The sequence below is a fragment of the Camelina sativa genome, chromosome 17 (genome assembly GCF_000633955.1).
Source record: "Camelina sativa cultivar DH55 chromosome 17, Cs, whole genome shotgun sequence".
Taxonomy (NCBI): Eukaryota; Viridiplantae; Streptophyta; class Magnoliopsida; order Brassicales; family Brassicaceae; genus Camelina; species Camelina sativa.
Window position 1 is genome coordinate 3,280,822 of NC_025701.1, and position 16,853 is coordinate 3,297,674.

General features: G+C 37.6%; 5 protein-coding genes and 1 long non-coding RNA gene across 6 annotated transcripts; all 6 read right to left on the reverse strand.

Annotated features, from left to right (window-relative positions):
• On the reverse strand, positions 590 to 3,306 carry LOC104759116 (cation/H(+) antiporter 6A-like). Its single transcript, XM_010482085.1, is given in 4 exon segments — positions 590 to 1,087; positions 1,162 to 1,824; positions 1,909 to 2,928; positions 3,028 to 3,306. Coding segments are annotated over 4 exon segments (2,460 nt in total).
• Positions 5,060 to 7,809, reverse strand: LOC104759117 (cation/H(+) antiporter 5-like). The gene is made up of 4 exons (XM_019238828.1): positions 7,516 to 7,809; positions 6,412 to 7,431; positions 5,621 to 6,280; positions 5,060 to 5,527 (listed from the first exon to the last, which is right to left on the reverse strand). The coding sequence occupies exons 1-4, from the start codon at positions 7,807 to 7,809 to the stop codon at positions 5,060 to 5,062; spliced, it is 2,442 nt and encodes an 813-aa protein (XP_019094373.1).
• Positions 8,207 to 9,228, reverse strand: LOC104754995 (uncharacterized protein At1g08160-like). Its single transcript, XM_010477304.2, has one exon. The coding sequence runs from the start codon at positions 9,155 to 9,157 to the stop codon at positions 8,483 to 8,485; it is 675 nt and encodes a 224-aa protein (XP_010475606.1). The 5' UTR covers positions 9,158 to 9,228; the 3' UTR covers positions 8,207 to 8,482.
• LOC104754996 lies at positions 10,619 to 11,382 on the reverse strand. Its single transcript, XR_762173.2, has 2 exons — positions 11,000 to 11,382; positions 10,619 to 10,907 (listed from the first exon to the last, which is right to left on the reverse strand). It is a non-coding gene; the product is annotated as an uncharacterized LOC104754996 (long non-coding RNA).
• On the reverse strand, positions 12,043 to 12,994 carry LOC104754997 (histone H2B.2-like). The gene has a single exon (XM_010477305.2). It carries the CDS (start codon positions 12,832 to 12,834, stop codon positions 12,211 to 12,213), a length of 624 nt encoding a protein of 207 aa, XP_010475607.1. The 5' UTR covers positions 12,835 to 12,994; the 3' UTR covers positions 12,043 to 12,210.
• Positions 13,801 to 14,507, reverse strand: LOC104754998 (cyclin-dependent protein kinase inhibitor SMR2-like). Its single transcript, XM_010477306.2, has one exon. The coding sequence runs from the start codon at positions 14,278 to 14,280 to the stop codon at positions 13,921 to 13,923; it is 360 nt and encodes a 119-aa protein (XP_010475608.1). The 5' UTR covers positions 14,281 to 14,507; the 3' UTR covers positions 13,801 to 13,920.

A 16,853-nucleotide genomic window follows, 5' to 3' on the forward strand; every position in this document is an offset into this window, starting at 1 on the left:
TTAAATTAATTTATTATTTTTTTAGATTTCCTTAAATTTCTTATCCATGATCAGATTTAAAATTAAGACAATATCCCTTAAAATATATGGATCGATTCTGATAAATATAGGCATAACTACTTACCAAATTGTTTGTGTACTTTAGATATTTTAGGTATGTTGCAAATTGTATATTAGTTAAATTTTAGGGAAGATCCGATTATCACAAGCGGATAAATTGTTTTAAAATAACCCGGCCCGTGTGATAAGGAAAGGAAAAATCCGATTTATTGAATCGGTTTAAATTCTTTAAAAAAACCTGACCCGGATGTGAAAAAAAAAGAGACAAATTTGTACTCCAAAAATGTATAGATAGATTTAAAAAAATTATTATTAGCTATGCTAATGTATCGGCGGACTCTCTAGCTAAGCATGCGCTTGCTATTTTCAAAACCTTGGTTGAGGATTTAATATAATTTGATCAAAATCGTTAAGTTATCATATTAGAAGAAACTCGAATCATTTAACTCCATAACTTTCTAAACTAATCTTTGATGTAGAGAAGAATTACAACATTAAACAAATGATCCTGAGAATATATCATCTCAGATTACTTCTTAGATCGCCTTTTTTGGCTTTTTGTATGATGAATGTACTCTTGTTTTTGTACAACCAACACTGATGCTCTCGAAGGATATTCATGTGATGCTAATAAATCTCCAATGGGTCCCAATTCATCGAACTCTGTCCATTCACTAATTCCGCTAGTAGGCTCAGTACCTATTCCACTGCTTCTTCCAACGATAAACAAGTCATAATCATTTGCCATTGCTCGTAAGGTTTTTGAAGTCTCAGATCCATCAGAAACCGCCTTATCGATGTATTTCACCTTGTCATCATTTTTTTTAACGTTGGACCCAATAATGTTACTCACGTTCTCCTTAAGATTAACCATTTGGTGCTGCTCCCACTCCTGGTTATCCGATTCAGCAAATTTTGGAATGAATCTTATGATCGTTAGGCTTGTTCCCTTTTCTGTCAGTCTCATTCGATTTGCTATCGCCAAAGCTTCTATATCGTCGTTTCCACCGTTAAAAATCAAACATATCTGCAGAGATGAGAACTTTCTTAATTAGGTTAAAAAAAAATGAAAAGTGTTATATATTTTTGGGTACACTATACCTTGCTCTGGTACTTAGCCAGATGAGCTTCGACGATGGGCTTGCGATAGATGAAGATTCCAACAGAGCATGGGGCTCGTTTCAGGACGTTAATGTTGAGAATTCTCAGCTTATCATCGTTGGAAATAATAGTGGATCGATCAGAAGACCAGGTTCGATGGAAAGGAAGCACAATTAGCGATAGGCTTCTGGATAGGGCTAGCCAACAAATGTCCTCATGCATGTGTTGAGACATGGAGACGGAAGTGAAAATATCCAGTGATGTATAGTCAAAGAAATTTTTCTGGAAGCGACGGAAGGAGTTTATGACATTGTCCGAACAAGACGTACTCCCGGGCTCTGGTTGTTGCAACTGGTGGGAAATGAACATGGGATTGGCTTGACCCAAAAGTTCAATGAGGTGAAGTATGTTACACGCCATTGGAGAATCTTTTGATGGGTTGAAACCTTCCAAAAGGTTGGTCATCGAAGTTATGTGATCAGGTTTGGAGACGCATATAAGACATGGGAGCTCCGCGCCTTCTTTCAAGATGATCAAATTCCTTTTTCGGTAGCATTTGAATCTTTTGGTTCGGTCATGCACGAGCTCCAAGGCCATTGGTATAAATATAGAGTTGAAGAGGGTGAAGGTAGCTAGGATTGTGAAAACCTCTGGCCTTATTTGCTGTGAAAGATTTTCGATGTTAATATGACAAATAAACTATATATTTAGTCTTCCTATTTATAGATATAGAGTTATTGAACGCACCTTTATTTCAACTGCGAACGTGTAATAGGCGAGCTCGAAGATCCCCTTATTATTAAAAACAAAGGCTAAAGCAAAAGAGTCTCTTAAGGGCATTTTGAAAGAATACGCAGCTATGGTGGAAGCAATGAATTTTGTGGAATTCACCAAAAGAATAAAGGAAATGACCTCATAAACTTGACCCTCCATACGTACGAAACTTCTACACTCTTTTAGCAACGATAAGAGATCTAATTGCATCGTGGTCAGTGATCCAAAGAGTGGCAAGATAGCTCCAAGATTAAAGCTCTCAAACTTTTGAACCAAAGTAGTACCTAGAGGATCGCCATTCGGAACAGTCAAGCCTAAAACAAACGATCCCGCGGGTCCAAAAAGATGAAGAAGCTTGATAAAATAATGGAACGAGGCAAAAGCAAGCGCCAAAATCCAGTATATGTAGACATCCTTGACCGGCCTCCCTTCTGGAGTCTGCTTGATCACCCAATACATAGACGGCCTCACAACATAAATCATAAGCGCCACAAAGGTGCAGAAACCTATGGTTTGCATGACGCCACGGTATCCTTCATAGTAGATTGCATTAAAAAATGTTAGAACAAAAGCCAACATGTCCGTCACCATAGCCCCAGAGAGCGCTATCCTCCCAAACTCTGAGTGTTTGATCTTGAGGTCTTTTAGGAGTGTGTCGACGCTCGTAAATGCGGATATGCTTTGCAAGAATATGATCAACCTGTATTCCGTCCTTAACAAGCTTGCGAACCCTCTTCGTTCTCTCCATCTAAAGACGAAGGTGCCACAAATCACGGGTACAATCATTGTGGTTAACCCGAGCACACCTGATTTTTTCCCCATCCTAAATGGCATCCCGGCATCCATGGTCACACCTTTGAGGAACCAATATAAAAGGAACCCGAAAGCCCCTAGGGTCTCGGCGACTTTAGGTCGTTTATCATCAGGGAAAAAAATGTTATGGAGCCAAGACTTGTTGCTTAAGTGACAAGTTTGACCTAAGATTACCCCTGCCTTCAACAACAAGACATTACAATAATTCAGAAATTTGCGTCGTGATGATTAAAATATATTAAAACGAGGGTGTGGAGGATGGATATTAAGAAAACTCACGATCATCATGTAGGCCAATCTTGGAAATCAAAGACCGATTTTGTTGCATGAGAAGTCGAGGAGCCGCCAAATAAGGAAGGTAGAAAATATTAGGATCTCAAGATTCGGGAGGGGATACTCCCAGAAGCTCATCCCTGTTGGGTCGTAACTAATCACTTCCCATATTCCGTGGGAGTTTACTATGAAAGGGTGTGTCTCGCAGAAACGAGACGTCTTATTGTCTTCCTTGTAGCCTCTCCGTGACACATCCCAATAATTCCTGTCCAAAGCTTTACTCATTTTAGAGGAAATTAAAGTCAAAAAAAGTTAACGAAGAGAAGCTTTGTGATCAAGATCTAATTGGGATCAAGATCTGAAGCTTCTCTTCGTTTGTTGAGGAGATAGAAAACTAGGAAAAGTTTAAAACCAAACACAGATAATTAATACTAGGAAGGGTTTGTTATAAATTTTGACTAACGTTGAATGACCAGCAAACAACAGATACGCATCTCCAAGTTCACAGGTATTAGTTAGCTCTTTCAGTTTGTTTTTCTTTTCTTTTTATAGCTAGAGAAAGCCTGTATTATTCACAATCTTCTAGTTCCTTGTCAACATTAACACACGTATGATTGTGAATACAGCTAATCAACATTAATACAATACAATATAAGTATATTTAGGTTATAAAAATAAAAAATAAAAACATTTGTGTTCTTTTCCAAGTTTTGGTTAAATGGGCATTTAATTGATTATGTTAATTGATTAATTCGAACAACTAAGCATGCAAATTAAACCAAATCATAAAGCAAAGAATAATGGATATTAAAGAGACTATAAAGTAGTAATTACTAATCAAGGCGAGGTAAGATTAGTAACCATGCATGTAATCAAGATCAAGATATAAAATTAATCTCTTAGTCAATTTGTCCAAATTTATATATGTGAGTTCGGTGCTACAACGTACCCAATGTAAAGCATACACATATATGATTAAGTTCCAAGCTAAGTGATCATTAGGCATTAGATTCAGTACTCGTAATTGTGGTCTTAGAGCTATCAAGAAATACGAGTATGTGTATATATATCTTAACTCCCATTGGTTGGTATATATATCTTAATATCTATATCATCTCGAATGATCAAGTGGATATTTTAAGCCTATATATATATGCTTTGTGATTATTATTATTTTACTCGTTTCTCTTTATAATTGTATTAGCAAAAATGAGATTAAAACTTGTAAACTCCAAATTTGATTGTAGTGAAATCTCTGGGGATAAAAATTAAAAAGTGAATGAAACTCTCACATTAAAAGTTTTGGGCTACAAATGTGTCTCGTGTGAGAAGTGTATTTCTATTTTGATATAATATACATGAATAAAAAGAATGGGACGCCAATGTAAGTAATATCATCTACAAGCTACATTCTGTTGTTGTTGCACCACCAGCACCGAAGCTCTGCGGGGAAAATCTTCAGATATCAACAAATCTCCGATCACGCCTAACTCATGAAAATCCGTCCACTCAGTCAGGGCACTCGTCACGTCGGTCCCGATTCCGGCGCTTCTCCCCACCACAAATAAATCAAAAGAATTAGCAATCGAGAGAAGGAGTGTTGATGTGTCGGAACCGTCCTTAACTGTCTCCTCCACGAATTCCACAAAACTATGTTGCGCTCCAGCAGTTGTGTTATTGTTCCTTAGTACCTCCTTAACCTCTGCCGTGTCCAGCATCTGATCCCATCCTGTAGTCATCCCAGCCATTGTCTCTGGGACTAGTTTCAACACTGTTAGGCTCACATTTTGATTCCTCATCATCTGCCTCCCCAATGCCAAGGCTTCTCTATCGTCTTTCCCGCCCACAAAAATTGCGCACACCTGGTTTTAGACACATCCCTCACATGTAAAACACAAATTTGAAGCGCACAGAAATTAGCGTTTGAAACAACCAAAACTGATCAGTATATGTACCTTAAAAGAGTGTTTGCTCTTTTGCGAAGATATAAGGTTTTGGCGATGGACAAAGATCCCCANGGACGCCAATGTAAGTAATATCATCTACAAGCTACATTCTGTTGTTGTTGCACCACCAGCACCGAAGCTCTGCGGGGAAAATCTTCAGATATCAACAAATCTCCGATCACGCCTAACTCATGAAAATCCGTCCACTCAGTCAGGGCACTCGTCACGTCGGTCCCGATTCCGGCGCTTCTCCCCACCACAAATAAATCAAAAGAATTAGCAATCGAGAGAAGGAGTGTTGATGTGTCGGAACCGTCCTTAACTGTCTCCTCCACGAATTCCACAAAACTATGTTGCGCTCCAGCAGTTGTGTTATTGTTCCTTAGTACCTCCTTAACCTCTGCCGTGTCCAGCATCTGATCCCATCCTGTAGTCATCCCAGCCATTGTCTCTGGGACTAGTTTCAACACTGTTAGGCTCACATTTTGATTCCTCATCATCTGCCTCCCCAATGCCAAGGCTTCTCTATCGTCTTTCCCGCCCACAAAAATTGCGCACACCTGGTTTTAGACACATCCCTCACATGTAAAACACAAATTTGAAGCGCACAGAAATTAGCGTTTGAAACAACCAAAACTGATCAGTATATGTACCTTAAAAGAGTGTTTGCTCTTTTGCGAAGATATAAGGTTTTGGCGATGGACAAAGATCCCCACGGAGCAAGGTGCTTGTCTCAAGATGTTGATGTTAGTGTTCCTACGCACCACATCGTCAGAGACAACCGTTGTCTGGTCAAGGGACCATATTCTGTGGAAAGGGAGCATGATGAAAGAAGCTTGCTTGTCGAGAGCGAGTGAGTAAATCTCTTGGTGCATGTACTTTGGGTTTGAAACGGATGTGAAAAGTTCCAGCGTTACTGATTTCCAGTAATGTTTGAAGCTATCAAAGGCGATTAAGACGTTGTTTGAATAAGACCGGCTTCCGGGTTCAGCCGTTTGCATTTGGTGGGAGATGAAGAGTGGATTGTCCAAACCCACAAGCTCCACGAGGTGAAGCACGTAGCAAATGATTGAGGAATCTTCTAAAGGAAAAGATTTTTCTAGGAGGTTGATCATCCCCGCTATGTGGTCTGCTTTGTGAATGCACAGTACAAACCTCAGCTCTGATCCAAGCTTCAAGGTCATTAGATTCCGCTTCTGGAAAGAAATGAATCGTTTTGACGAATCATATAGATAATGTACCGTCACTGGTAATATCGTAGAGCTTATTAGAATCATCAGAGCCATTGTCGTGAAGGACTTCGCTTGAAGAGCCTGTAAATTATTAAACACAAAAAGAATGTTATAAAACAAGAAAAAGTAAACACACACACACACACAAATTAGTCTTTAGAGTTGGAGAATAGGATTGTCTTGAAATTAAAGATCAAAAGATTAGAACTCACTCTGGCTTCAACAGAGTACATAAAATAACACAGCTCCACAATTCCTTTATTGCTGAGGATGAGTGCCATAACGAAAGAGTCGGTTAGAGGCATTTTGGCTAGCAATGGAGGAATCGTTGTGAAGATAATCTTGGCAACGAAGACAACGACGATGATGGTCAAGGCTTCGTACATCTGACCATCATAATGCCGTAATTGACCGATCTGGTCAACTAACCAAGGTCCATCGATTTGCAGCATTGGGAAGAACAAGAAAAGTGGCAAAAGTATTCCACTGTTAAAGCTTTCAAACTTTTGTACCAATGCAGACCCTAAAGGAGGACCGTGAGGCACACACAAACCCAAAATGAAGGGTCCAACTGCTGGAAACATGCGAAGCCTCTTCAGATAATAGAAACTACCGAAGGCCAAAATCATGATGATGTAGATGAAGCATTCCTTCACGGGTCTCTCTTCGGGTGTCCGTCTGATCACCCAAAACATGGCAGGTCTCACAACACAAATCATGACTATGACAAATCCGACAAGTCCTACGCCTTGCATGGAAGAAACCCTCCAGTCCGACCACGCCACAAGGGCAACTAGATTAACACCAAAACCCGTTACATCCGCCACCATAGCCGTCGAAAGCACGATCCTGCCGAACTCTGAGTGGTTGATCTGGAGATCTCTTATTAGCCTTGAGATACCCGTGAACGCTGAGATGGACTGCATGAATAAAATTGTCCTGTATTCAACTCCTGTCAAGTATTTCCCCCCTGTCTCTCTTAGCTTACCAAACACCATGTTAGCCGCGAAAATGGGGAAAAGAACTGTGACCATTCCTGTTACTACCACTTTCGAACCTGTTTTCTTAACCATCCCAACATCCATCTTAACACCTTCGAGGAACCAATAAAGGACAAAAGCGAAGCCACCAATCGTATCAGGGACTTTTGGCCTAAGATCATCCGGAAAAAATATCTGTTTGATCGTCCAGTCATCCGGCAAAAGACTTGTCTGGCTCAAAGCTGCCCCGGCCTTTTAACATTTTCAATAAATTTCCCATCAATCAAAGCCAAAACAAAAAATAAAATAGTCAAACAAAAGAACAAAATCTCTTACAAGCATCATGGAGGTGAACTTTGGCACGGGGAGACGTAACTTCTTTAGCAAGAAATAGAAAAGTTGCCATAAACAGAGTACTGAAACGATTACGGCCTCGGTAACAGGAAGACTGTATTCCCAGAACGTCAACCCTTTTGACTGTAATAGTCGCATCTCCCACATACCACCAGAGCTCACAACATGAGGTAATTGTTCGCAGAACAAGGTCCCGTCTTCACTTATGCCATATCCACGATATGAGAACTCGGCCCAGTAGGTTGCGTTATATAATGTATCCATTTCTTCTTCCATCCCGGATGGCTCGGTTAGTCTATTTCTTCTTTGGAGAAGAAGAAATCAACTGGGAAGGGATTTACAGTTTCCAGGGAAAATACAAACACACAGAAATCTTCATGTCACTTTTTGTCTTTATTAAAAGGAATTGACGCGCTGTGTAGGCACTGCTAAAAATAGTTGTTAATCTCTGTATCTCTACATGTATACTTTTTTTTGTTAACTGTCTGTTTATCTGGTGGCTAGTTTATGTTTGTTTTAACTCTCTGCTTAATTAGGAATTAACCTCCATCAAATAGTTTATGTTGGTTATATCAAAGTTTTGTTAGAAATCCCCGACATATCCGGGCAACGTACTAGTTTGCATGTAGTCTCAGGTTTTTACATAACATCTATGTTCTAAAAAAATGTAGACTTTCAATAAAGTTACAAATATTATTGAATCAATATAAAATCCATATTCCAACAAATTGAATATTACGGAGCAATAAAAAAGAATATGTAGAGCATTTTAACCCAAAAGAAAAAAAAAAGAATAATTAATTATGAAAAGACAATTGGAATGACTGGCAAGAACAAAACCAAAAGAAGAAAGTTTGAAAGAAAAACACACACACACACTCAATCAATCAAGGGCACATAGCAAATTTTCACACAAATTGGAACCAATGCAAGATGATAATAGTTCAAACTAAAGACGAGTTCGGCATAACACTCTCTGGAATCCATCCAAGGAGCTCGCCGTAACGTTGATCATAATCGGCGTACACACAGCCTTCAACGTACGTCTCCTCGACCTGAATATCCACGTCTTGTAGCTCACTCTAGCACTTATATACACTTCCATTTCGATCGTCCCTTTCGCTTTTTCAGCCCTCAAGTCCTTGGCATTGAACTTAGACAGTGCCACGTTATGCGACACAAGCTGCGTCTCGATCCTCGTCTCGTTCTTAGAACGTTGCTTGAAAGGAGAGATCTCTTTGTGAGCAATCGACTGGTTATGGTGAGCCGTGGAGATATGCATGGAGTGGTATCTTACGGAGACATGTTTCTCCGGGTTGTATGATTTGATCACATAGCTGAATTTGGCGGTAATGTGATCGTCTTTGTTTCCTATAGCAAAATCTTGGACCGACGCGGCTTCTACCGTGTAGATGAGTCGCTTTGGCCTGAGGGTGAGGTATGTGATCAATATAGCAAGACCCACAAGAAGTCCTAAGAGGACGAGGGCGACGATGATGCATAGGACAGGGTTCATACGCCTGCCCGGAAGCGCTTGTGGTCGAGGTTGCGATTGCGTTAGCGATTGTGGTTGCGTTCGCCGAGGAGGTTGGTGAGCTTGGTGAGCTTGGTTTGGAGGAACCATTGTCAGAGAAGATGTTTACGTACTTTTAGTTAACTGTTGGGGAAAGGAGACAGAGCAAAGGATTTATTTGATTGCTTTGCTGATGGTTCGATATCTTATATATAAAGGGACTAAATACGGACAGTTAGATTCTTTGCCTTTGTATAAGGATTAGTCCCAAAACTATTTGATTGAATACTCTTAATTCTTTAGCATTGCTTGTGAATAAATCAAGAAATCTCGGAAGCTGGAAGATTCCTACTTTATTTTATTTTATTTTTCTTCTTGGTTTAATTCTTTGCTTCTTCTTGCAACGTTATATCACTAGAACTTTAGCTGTAAATTTGGTCGTATATATATGTATATCTAAACATCAACGATTTCATTCACATAAAAATATTACAATTTCATTAACACTCACGAAAATAATAAAGAAAGAGATTCTATGTTATTGGTTTTAACTTAGTTATCAACAAAATCAACATTCTGGTCTTCACATGTTTTACCCAACAAAAAAAAAAAAAATCAACATTCTGATTCACATGTAAGTATTTTACAGTTTCAGTAATAGAGAAGAATGATTTGAGATTAAAGCCTAAAAGTATTTCTGAAGAGAGATAAATTCCAGTTTACAGTACTTTTATCTAACATTGTTAATCTGGTACGATTAATTATGCTACTTTGCTTTGCCGAAAGCCTTTATAACTTTTCCTTTCCAAAGATGTGTTAACGGAAAAAAGATGGTCAGAAAAAAAAAACTATTGCGGGGAAAATAAGAAAAAAATCTCGAACAACTTTTTCTGTAGAAAAATATTCCCCTGCATTTAATTTGTTTGGCCAATTGTAACGTCTTCTGCAGAAATAAATTGAATTCACATCCATATATATCAAAATAAGACATATGATACGACAGCCCGGTTCACTTAAATGTGCCCAACCATAACACTTAAGCTGAATCAGAGTCTCCCCTCTTTTAACTTCAGCACGACAGCACCTAAGCCTTTCTTGCCGTTAGGCTTCTGTCTCATATGTTAACTACGAATCCACGATAATAATTTTAACGCCTGACAAACACATATGCAGTGAATGCTCAAAATAGGTCTTGGTTCTTCGTATGCTCCGGTTCAACTGTCGGTTCATGTAAAAAAAAAAAAACTGTCGGTTCATGACTTTAGGCTTAAGGAGAGTGATTTAATACACTTGGGCCCAGGCCCAGTGGACATCTGTTTCGTCGTCGACTCGCGGGGGAATTCCAGAACAGAGCAACGTGGAGGCTTCTTTCTTTTTTTTCTCTCCTCTAAATTTTGTTCATGTAACAAGAAACACGATCGATCAGATCAAAACCTATTCATAGTGCATGGTCTTTTGTTGTTATTTTCACCTTCAATCAAGCGTGCGTTCGATCGATCGAGTTAAAAAGTTGTTTTCTTTTCAGCAGAAAGCGAAATATGTGTTGCTCAGCTCTCGTCAAACAAAAACACGTTGGTGCGAAGTATGTGTTCCATTCAACCGATATAACAAGAAGAATTACTACAAATAGATAAATCAACAGTAAAAATTTAAAATTAAAATCAAGAGAAACATTGCCAAAGGTTCCGAAGTTGCCCGGTCAGAGAGAAAGATACATAATGTTCAAGTCTTGTCCATTGTGGTTGCCGTTAACCATACGTTTTCAAGTTGGTCAAAATCTCGATCTCTCTTCTCGTCCCAACATGTTCACCAACTCTTCTTACTATACCGTACAGCTAGTAGCTATGGGTGTTCCCTTAAACTGGCTCAGGACAAGATCAGAAGAATAAGCATAGTTATTAGAAGAATAGAGGCAAAGAGAAAAATGATAATAATCATGATTAAACGACTAACCAGCTGAAGATCTTCGTTTTCAGATATTGGCCCTTCTTTGCTCTTATTGTTAGCCATGCTTCCGGGTAATACTAATAGATGCCGATGATAAGTTGTGGAACATACAGGAAGAGGGTTTTATAGAAAATTCATGTGACTAGAGTAGTGAAACTTGAGAAAACGTTATTGCGAAGTGATGATACATGCTTTTTTGTACTATAAAGTATGCTTTTGTAATTAGTATAATCAACTCAAAGAGAAAAAAAAATACAGTTGAAGTGGGATCTATTTTTCTTTTTGACGTTTTTCTTTTGTGATATATTTCAACAAATCGAATAACTAGCGGAATATTCCTTTTTGGTGTTGCTTATGCACAAATTGATATTGTTTTCTACACACTACCATGTTTGCATTCTGTTAGTTGATTTGTTGTGTATATGCGGTATATAAGCTATAGACAAACACACACATACACGTTCTCACGTGTATATGTATAGTTCGTGGTGGAGACTGAAGGAGGAGAAAGGATCTTCCAAGGGATATGCGGCGACCAACTTCAATGCTCAGCATGCAATGACTCCTTTTACTTTTACCTTTTTCCATTCCCATTAACTTTTCCCTTTTTTCTGCATCACTTGTCAATAGCTCTGTTTCAACAAACGCACACATGATCCCATAATGTTAGCCTGTTAGGTATATCTTACTTTAGTGGATTTCATAAATTTTGACACATTAATCTATCATTTTGGGAAAAGCAACCAATTTATGCCCGAACTATTACATTATGTTACGAACGTAGTGACATGTACATATTTTTTATCAAGCTTAAAAATTTTTCCATTACCTAACAAAAAGATGGCTGTACCAAAAAAAAGAGAGCTAAAACATACACTAATCCAACAGATTCAGTCAGCTATCACGTCAATGTCCATTGTTATGTTAGTTATCGTGTCATAACTTTTTAGAAGAAAAATGTTAAATTTCTGTATGTAAATGGTATCATTCCACTGATATAAAATATATACTTCCTAGGAAAAACTACATGAAAGGAAAACAAATCAGGATTCAAATTATCAAGTACGTAGATCTTCTTTTTTGACGACAACAAATATTTTACAGAACGGAGAACATGAAAACTAAAGAAACCATACCCTACAAGTTAAACCTTCCCCTAACAGTCAACGTTGGAAAAAACATTACAAGAAAAAGATACAACGATTAGAGAATCAAAACTAACGTTTCCTACTATCATAAGCAACATAGTTACTAATAGCTTTAGAGCCTTCAGCGACGGCATGGCGGCTAAGCTCACCAGGCAGAACCAGCCTAACAGCTGCTTCGATCTCCCTTGACGACAAGGTCCTCCGCTTAGTATAATCGCCTAACCTCGCCGCCTCCTGCGCTATCCTTTCGAACATATCTCCCATGAACATGTTCACCACCGTCATGGCTTTCGACGTTATCCCTAACTCAGGATGCACCTGCTTCAACACCTTATACACATATCTCCTATACTCATCACCCGCCAAATCATCTCTCTTCTTCTTTTTCTTCTTCTTCTTCTTCTTCTCCTCAGCCTTATTAGTCTTCTTCTTCACGGTGCCTTCACTCGTGGATGCGGGAGTTTCCGGCGGCTGAGGTGACCGTTCTTCTGGAACCTCCACCGGGATCTCAACCGTAGTAACGTTTTCTCCGACGGGGATGGAGAAAGTGAGATCTTGCGTCTCTTGATCGTTCTCTGTGATCTCTGTGGTCACATTCGGATCTTCTCCTTCCGTGACAGTAACTTTGACTGTTTCCTCCACAACTTTCTTCTTCTTCGTCACGGAAACCACCTTTGGTTTTCTCGGTGCCATTTTTCTTCGTTAGTAAAACCGTAAATGTTGTTGAGATATAAAAGAAGGCACTTTGGGATGCGGTAACAGTAATTCTTCGATTGACATGTGGTGAAACGTGTCATTCAGATACCTTATCGTTGGTGATTAACTGCCCTCGTGGTGTTTGTAAAAATTAAAAAAAAAAAAAAAGTAAGAAAACATAATTAGTGGCCCACAATATACTGTGACCCAAACCCGGCGCAGGCATACATTAATAAATGGGCCAAAATGACCAGATTTAAGTGGGCCGAAACTAAACGGGTTTTAAAAACCTGTACGGCTGAGTATGCTGTCGATTTTTTTTTTTTGTTCTATTAATTTTTTTTAGTATGAAATTATATGTGACCAAAGAACACCACGATCACCCGTTCAACAACACCGGTTTAATTTAAAAACCAAGTTTCGTCCCCAAAACCAGCGTAATTTCAAACTATTTTTATATTAAAAGTATTATTTTAACAATCTATCACTAAAATGAGTTTAATTTCAGGATTAATTCGATCTCAAGTTGCAAATTTTAAGCATGTTTGGAGGCCACTAATTATTTGATCGCCAGAAAGCTGATCTTACGATATCTTTTTCGTTTCCTATTTATAAGTTTCTTTCTTTATAATGGTCCATGGACGCAAAAAAAGTTACTAAAAAAATGATTCCAGATAACGTTCGAAGAAAGTAATCAATTATCATTATGATCTAATCTTTAATTTAATTATGTTGTGCTTGATGTCTGAATTATATCATTGACAAGTTTTCACTTACCAAACGAAAGTAAATACTATGTTTCCAACTGTAATTAAGCACCTAAAGGTTAGATAATTCACCTACTAGTCCACATGATCTCTAAGTTCTTTGTTAATTTCTAAATCTTATAGAAACAAAAATCCATACCATCTTTTGAGACATGAGGATCAAATTGTTAAAGACAAGATATATACAAAAATCATGTAACACGAATTCGGACTAAAAAGATTATTATAGGTATATATAATAAAGCGATCGAAAATTCATGTGTAAAAGTAAAGAAACAAGAGTACTATATCTACAGAACAGAATCAAATTTATGATTCAAGCGCTATTACTCCTCCGTTTCTTACGGACATGGTTTGGTTCGTCGTGAACAAATAAAGTCTCTACCTCTTGGCTTCCGACGTCGGTAGCTTCAAAGAACCGAAGATCTTTGGACAATCTTTTCTTATTTTTCAGACAAATCTCACGCGGTCGCTTTCTTGGCGGTGGAGGACATGTTTCCACTTCTGGAATCTTGTGATCACTCGACGTTGGTGTACACAGAGATTCCAACAACTCTTCTTTCTTCGATGTCTCTTCATGATGATCTTCTTCTTCTTCTTCTTCTTGATCTTCTTGGTTTCTGGGTTTCTGCTCTACTGTCTTTTCTTCTTCTAGGGGTTCGAGAACCTTAGACATGGTCACATGGATGTGAAAGTTTCGTGGGGTTTTTTTACCTTCCAAAGGAAAGAATATTAATTCGAAAGTGAGTATTGGAATCTAGAAAGTGATAGGGGCAAAGAGAGAGAAAGAGGAAAGGAGATTAAAGAGTTTGTATTTTGCGATAATGTTCCATGTTGTATTAATCTTGAATGAATATTCGGATGTTCAACACTCTTTTTTGGTTTGGGTAATTTAGTAAGTGAAACTTTTCAACTGCCCCTTCTGTCCCAAAAACCCTAAAGAACTGCAGGAGTCAATTAGTTAGTTAGATTTATAATTATTTATGTGTTCTGCGTCATTTATTTGTATACAGATTTGGTTTAACCATGAAAGAATTAGCAATAATTATCTACTACTAAAAAAATGTAATTGAATGGAGAAGCTTATCCCAAAATATGTCTCGTGTGTCACATCATTCTTCGATTGAATGTCTAAATACGTACAAATGGTTGGCATAGGATACCATTTTACTATATAAATAATATTTCATTTTTCATAATTGATGTCCACTTCCCTACTCGCCGCTTGGAATTATTCGCTATTTCTCAGCCTATCTTATTAACCAATCAGATACGCCCATGTCATCCCCCACTTTGGATTATTTTGAAGATTTTTAGTTGCTCATATATAGGTCTTCCAATGACCAAATAAGGTCTTTCCGATGAACAAATACAAATAGATGATCACTGTGCGTACAACACATTGGTTATGACTTATGACACTAAAAAGGCCATTAATTATTTAACAAATTAATTAGGAATTACGATAGTTTTTTTTTTTTTGACAATCAGCATATAATTCCCAAGAAGCATGATTACCGCGGATCCAATGAGAATCGCATTTATAGGCCAAAAAAAGAATGTACAGTCATGGCCCCTACATCTCCCTGATGACCAATAACAACCTAAAAGGACTATGTTATTTCTCTTGCTTGATCTACGACGATCTCGAAGGAATCTAATGACATATGAAGTTGGAAAAGATATATATATCTGCATCATCAGAAGAGTCTTCATGACTTCATCTGTTAAATGATGAAAAACAAGATTTTGTTTCGACCACATTCTTCGATAGTTTTCAAATACGGATCGACTTCGAAAGTACTGTCTTGCACTAGTGACCAAAATCTTTACATGAGTGCTGAAATGAGGTGTGTAAGAGAAACTCTGAACCATGTTATAATTAGTTTAGTACTACTAATATGGACAGTTGTTTCGAAATTGAATGCCTACATAAACTAGAAGTACTGATTTATATGCAGACACTAAATGCCAACATCAACATATATATACACTTCAGTGGGGGACAAACTCAAAATATATATGTTTGGGTTTGATTGATCAAGTAATTTGTAGAACATAAATTTCAGAGTAAATTAAAATGTAATGTAATTCCGTCACAAAATAAACATCATTTAGCCATGACACTACTAGCATAAAGTGAGAAATTTAAAGAACATGGTCATATTTATGAATACAATTGTCTACGCTAAAGAGGAAAAAAAAAAAGGCAACAATAAAATAGTGAAGAAAATGAAATTTTTTTGTAACTATTTTTTTTTTAGAAAGTTAAAGAGGAAAGCTGTCTATAATGAGGATACAATAAAATAGTGAAGAAAATGAAATTTTTTTGTAACTATTTTTTTTTAGAAAATTAAAGAGGAAAGCTGTCTATAATGAGGATACAAGTTACTTTTTTTTTCCCATAAACTATGTTACTTTATCGCATTCATACACAAGACTTTTATCTGTGCCTATTCCTCCATGAACTACAACAAAATTTGAATATCCTACACGAACTATATAAATCCGGTTAAAACCCACAAATCGTGTGACGGTGTTACTGTACCGTTAAATAGATGATGATTAGGATGCCATGTGGAGCTACAAAACGACGTCGTTTTGTATATCTTAGGAGAAAACACATTTAAAAAAAAAAAATTAGCAAAACCGTGGATTGAACCACACCTCTAATTTCATGAGATAGACTTATACCAGTTAAGCTACTAAAATATTCGTTGTATCTGCAAACGAATATATATTTATATAAACTTGTTGTCGGCTCTTGCTGCTTCGTTGTCGGCTCTACCTTGCTGCTTTGTGTGGCTTGGCTTCTCTTCCAAATTTTTGTTTGGATCTATCGGTTTCGTTGTCTTAATTACAAGACTGTTTCTTGATGTCTATGTTTTGGTTTTAAGCTCCTTTCATGTGCACCTTTCAATTCCCTTTGTTGCTTTTGAATATTTCTAGAGATTCGACTATATGAGTAAGGGGGGATTCTCAAATCCAACCCTAATTGCAGTTAATTTCAAATCAGAGAGTCATGAACTGAGATATATATCACCTAATTCAATTTCAATCTCAATTTTTATTTTTGTTTCCCTTTAACAAAAATCAAGTTGAGCTATTAAAGATCGGATTGGAGATATTAATTCAATCAAATTCGATCTAATCTACCAAAGAAATCCCAGTTTTTGAAATCCATGAAAAATGATGAAGAAGCCATGGACCACGGTTTATTGGAAAAGAGAAGGCAAAAAGGGCGAAAAG

What these genes read in the sequence shown, in the direction of transcription:
- LOC104759117 (XM_019238828.1), bottom strand. Translation starts at nt 7,809, where the DNA reads ATGGAAGAAGAAATGGATACATTATATAACGCAACCTACTGGGCCGAG. An exon ending in AGTTCACCTCCATGATGCTT is followed by an intron (nt 7,432 to 7,515) that starts GTAAGAGATTTT and finishes AAATGTTAAAAG; the next exon opens with GCCGGGGCAGCTTTGAGCCA. An exon ending in AGAGCAAACACTCTTTTAAG is followed by an intron (nt 5,528 to 5,620) that starts GTACATATACTG and finishes GTCTAAAACCAG; the next exon opens with GTGTGCGCAATTTTTGTGGG.
- LOC104754995 (XM_010477304.2), bottom strand. Translation starts at nt 9,157, where the DNA reads ATGGTTCCTCCAAACCAAGCTCACCAAGCTCACCAACCTCCTCGGCGA.
- LOC104754997 (XM_010477305.2), bottom strand. Translation starts at nt 12,834, where the DNA reads ATGGCACCGAGAAAACCAAAGGTGGTTTCCGTGACGAAGAAGAAGAAA.
- LOC104754998 (XM_010477306.2), bottom strand. Translation starts at nt 14,280, where the DNA reads ATGTCTAAGGTTCTCGAACCCCTAGAAGAAGAAAAGACAGTAGAGCAG.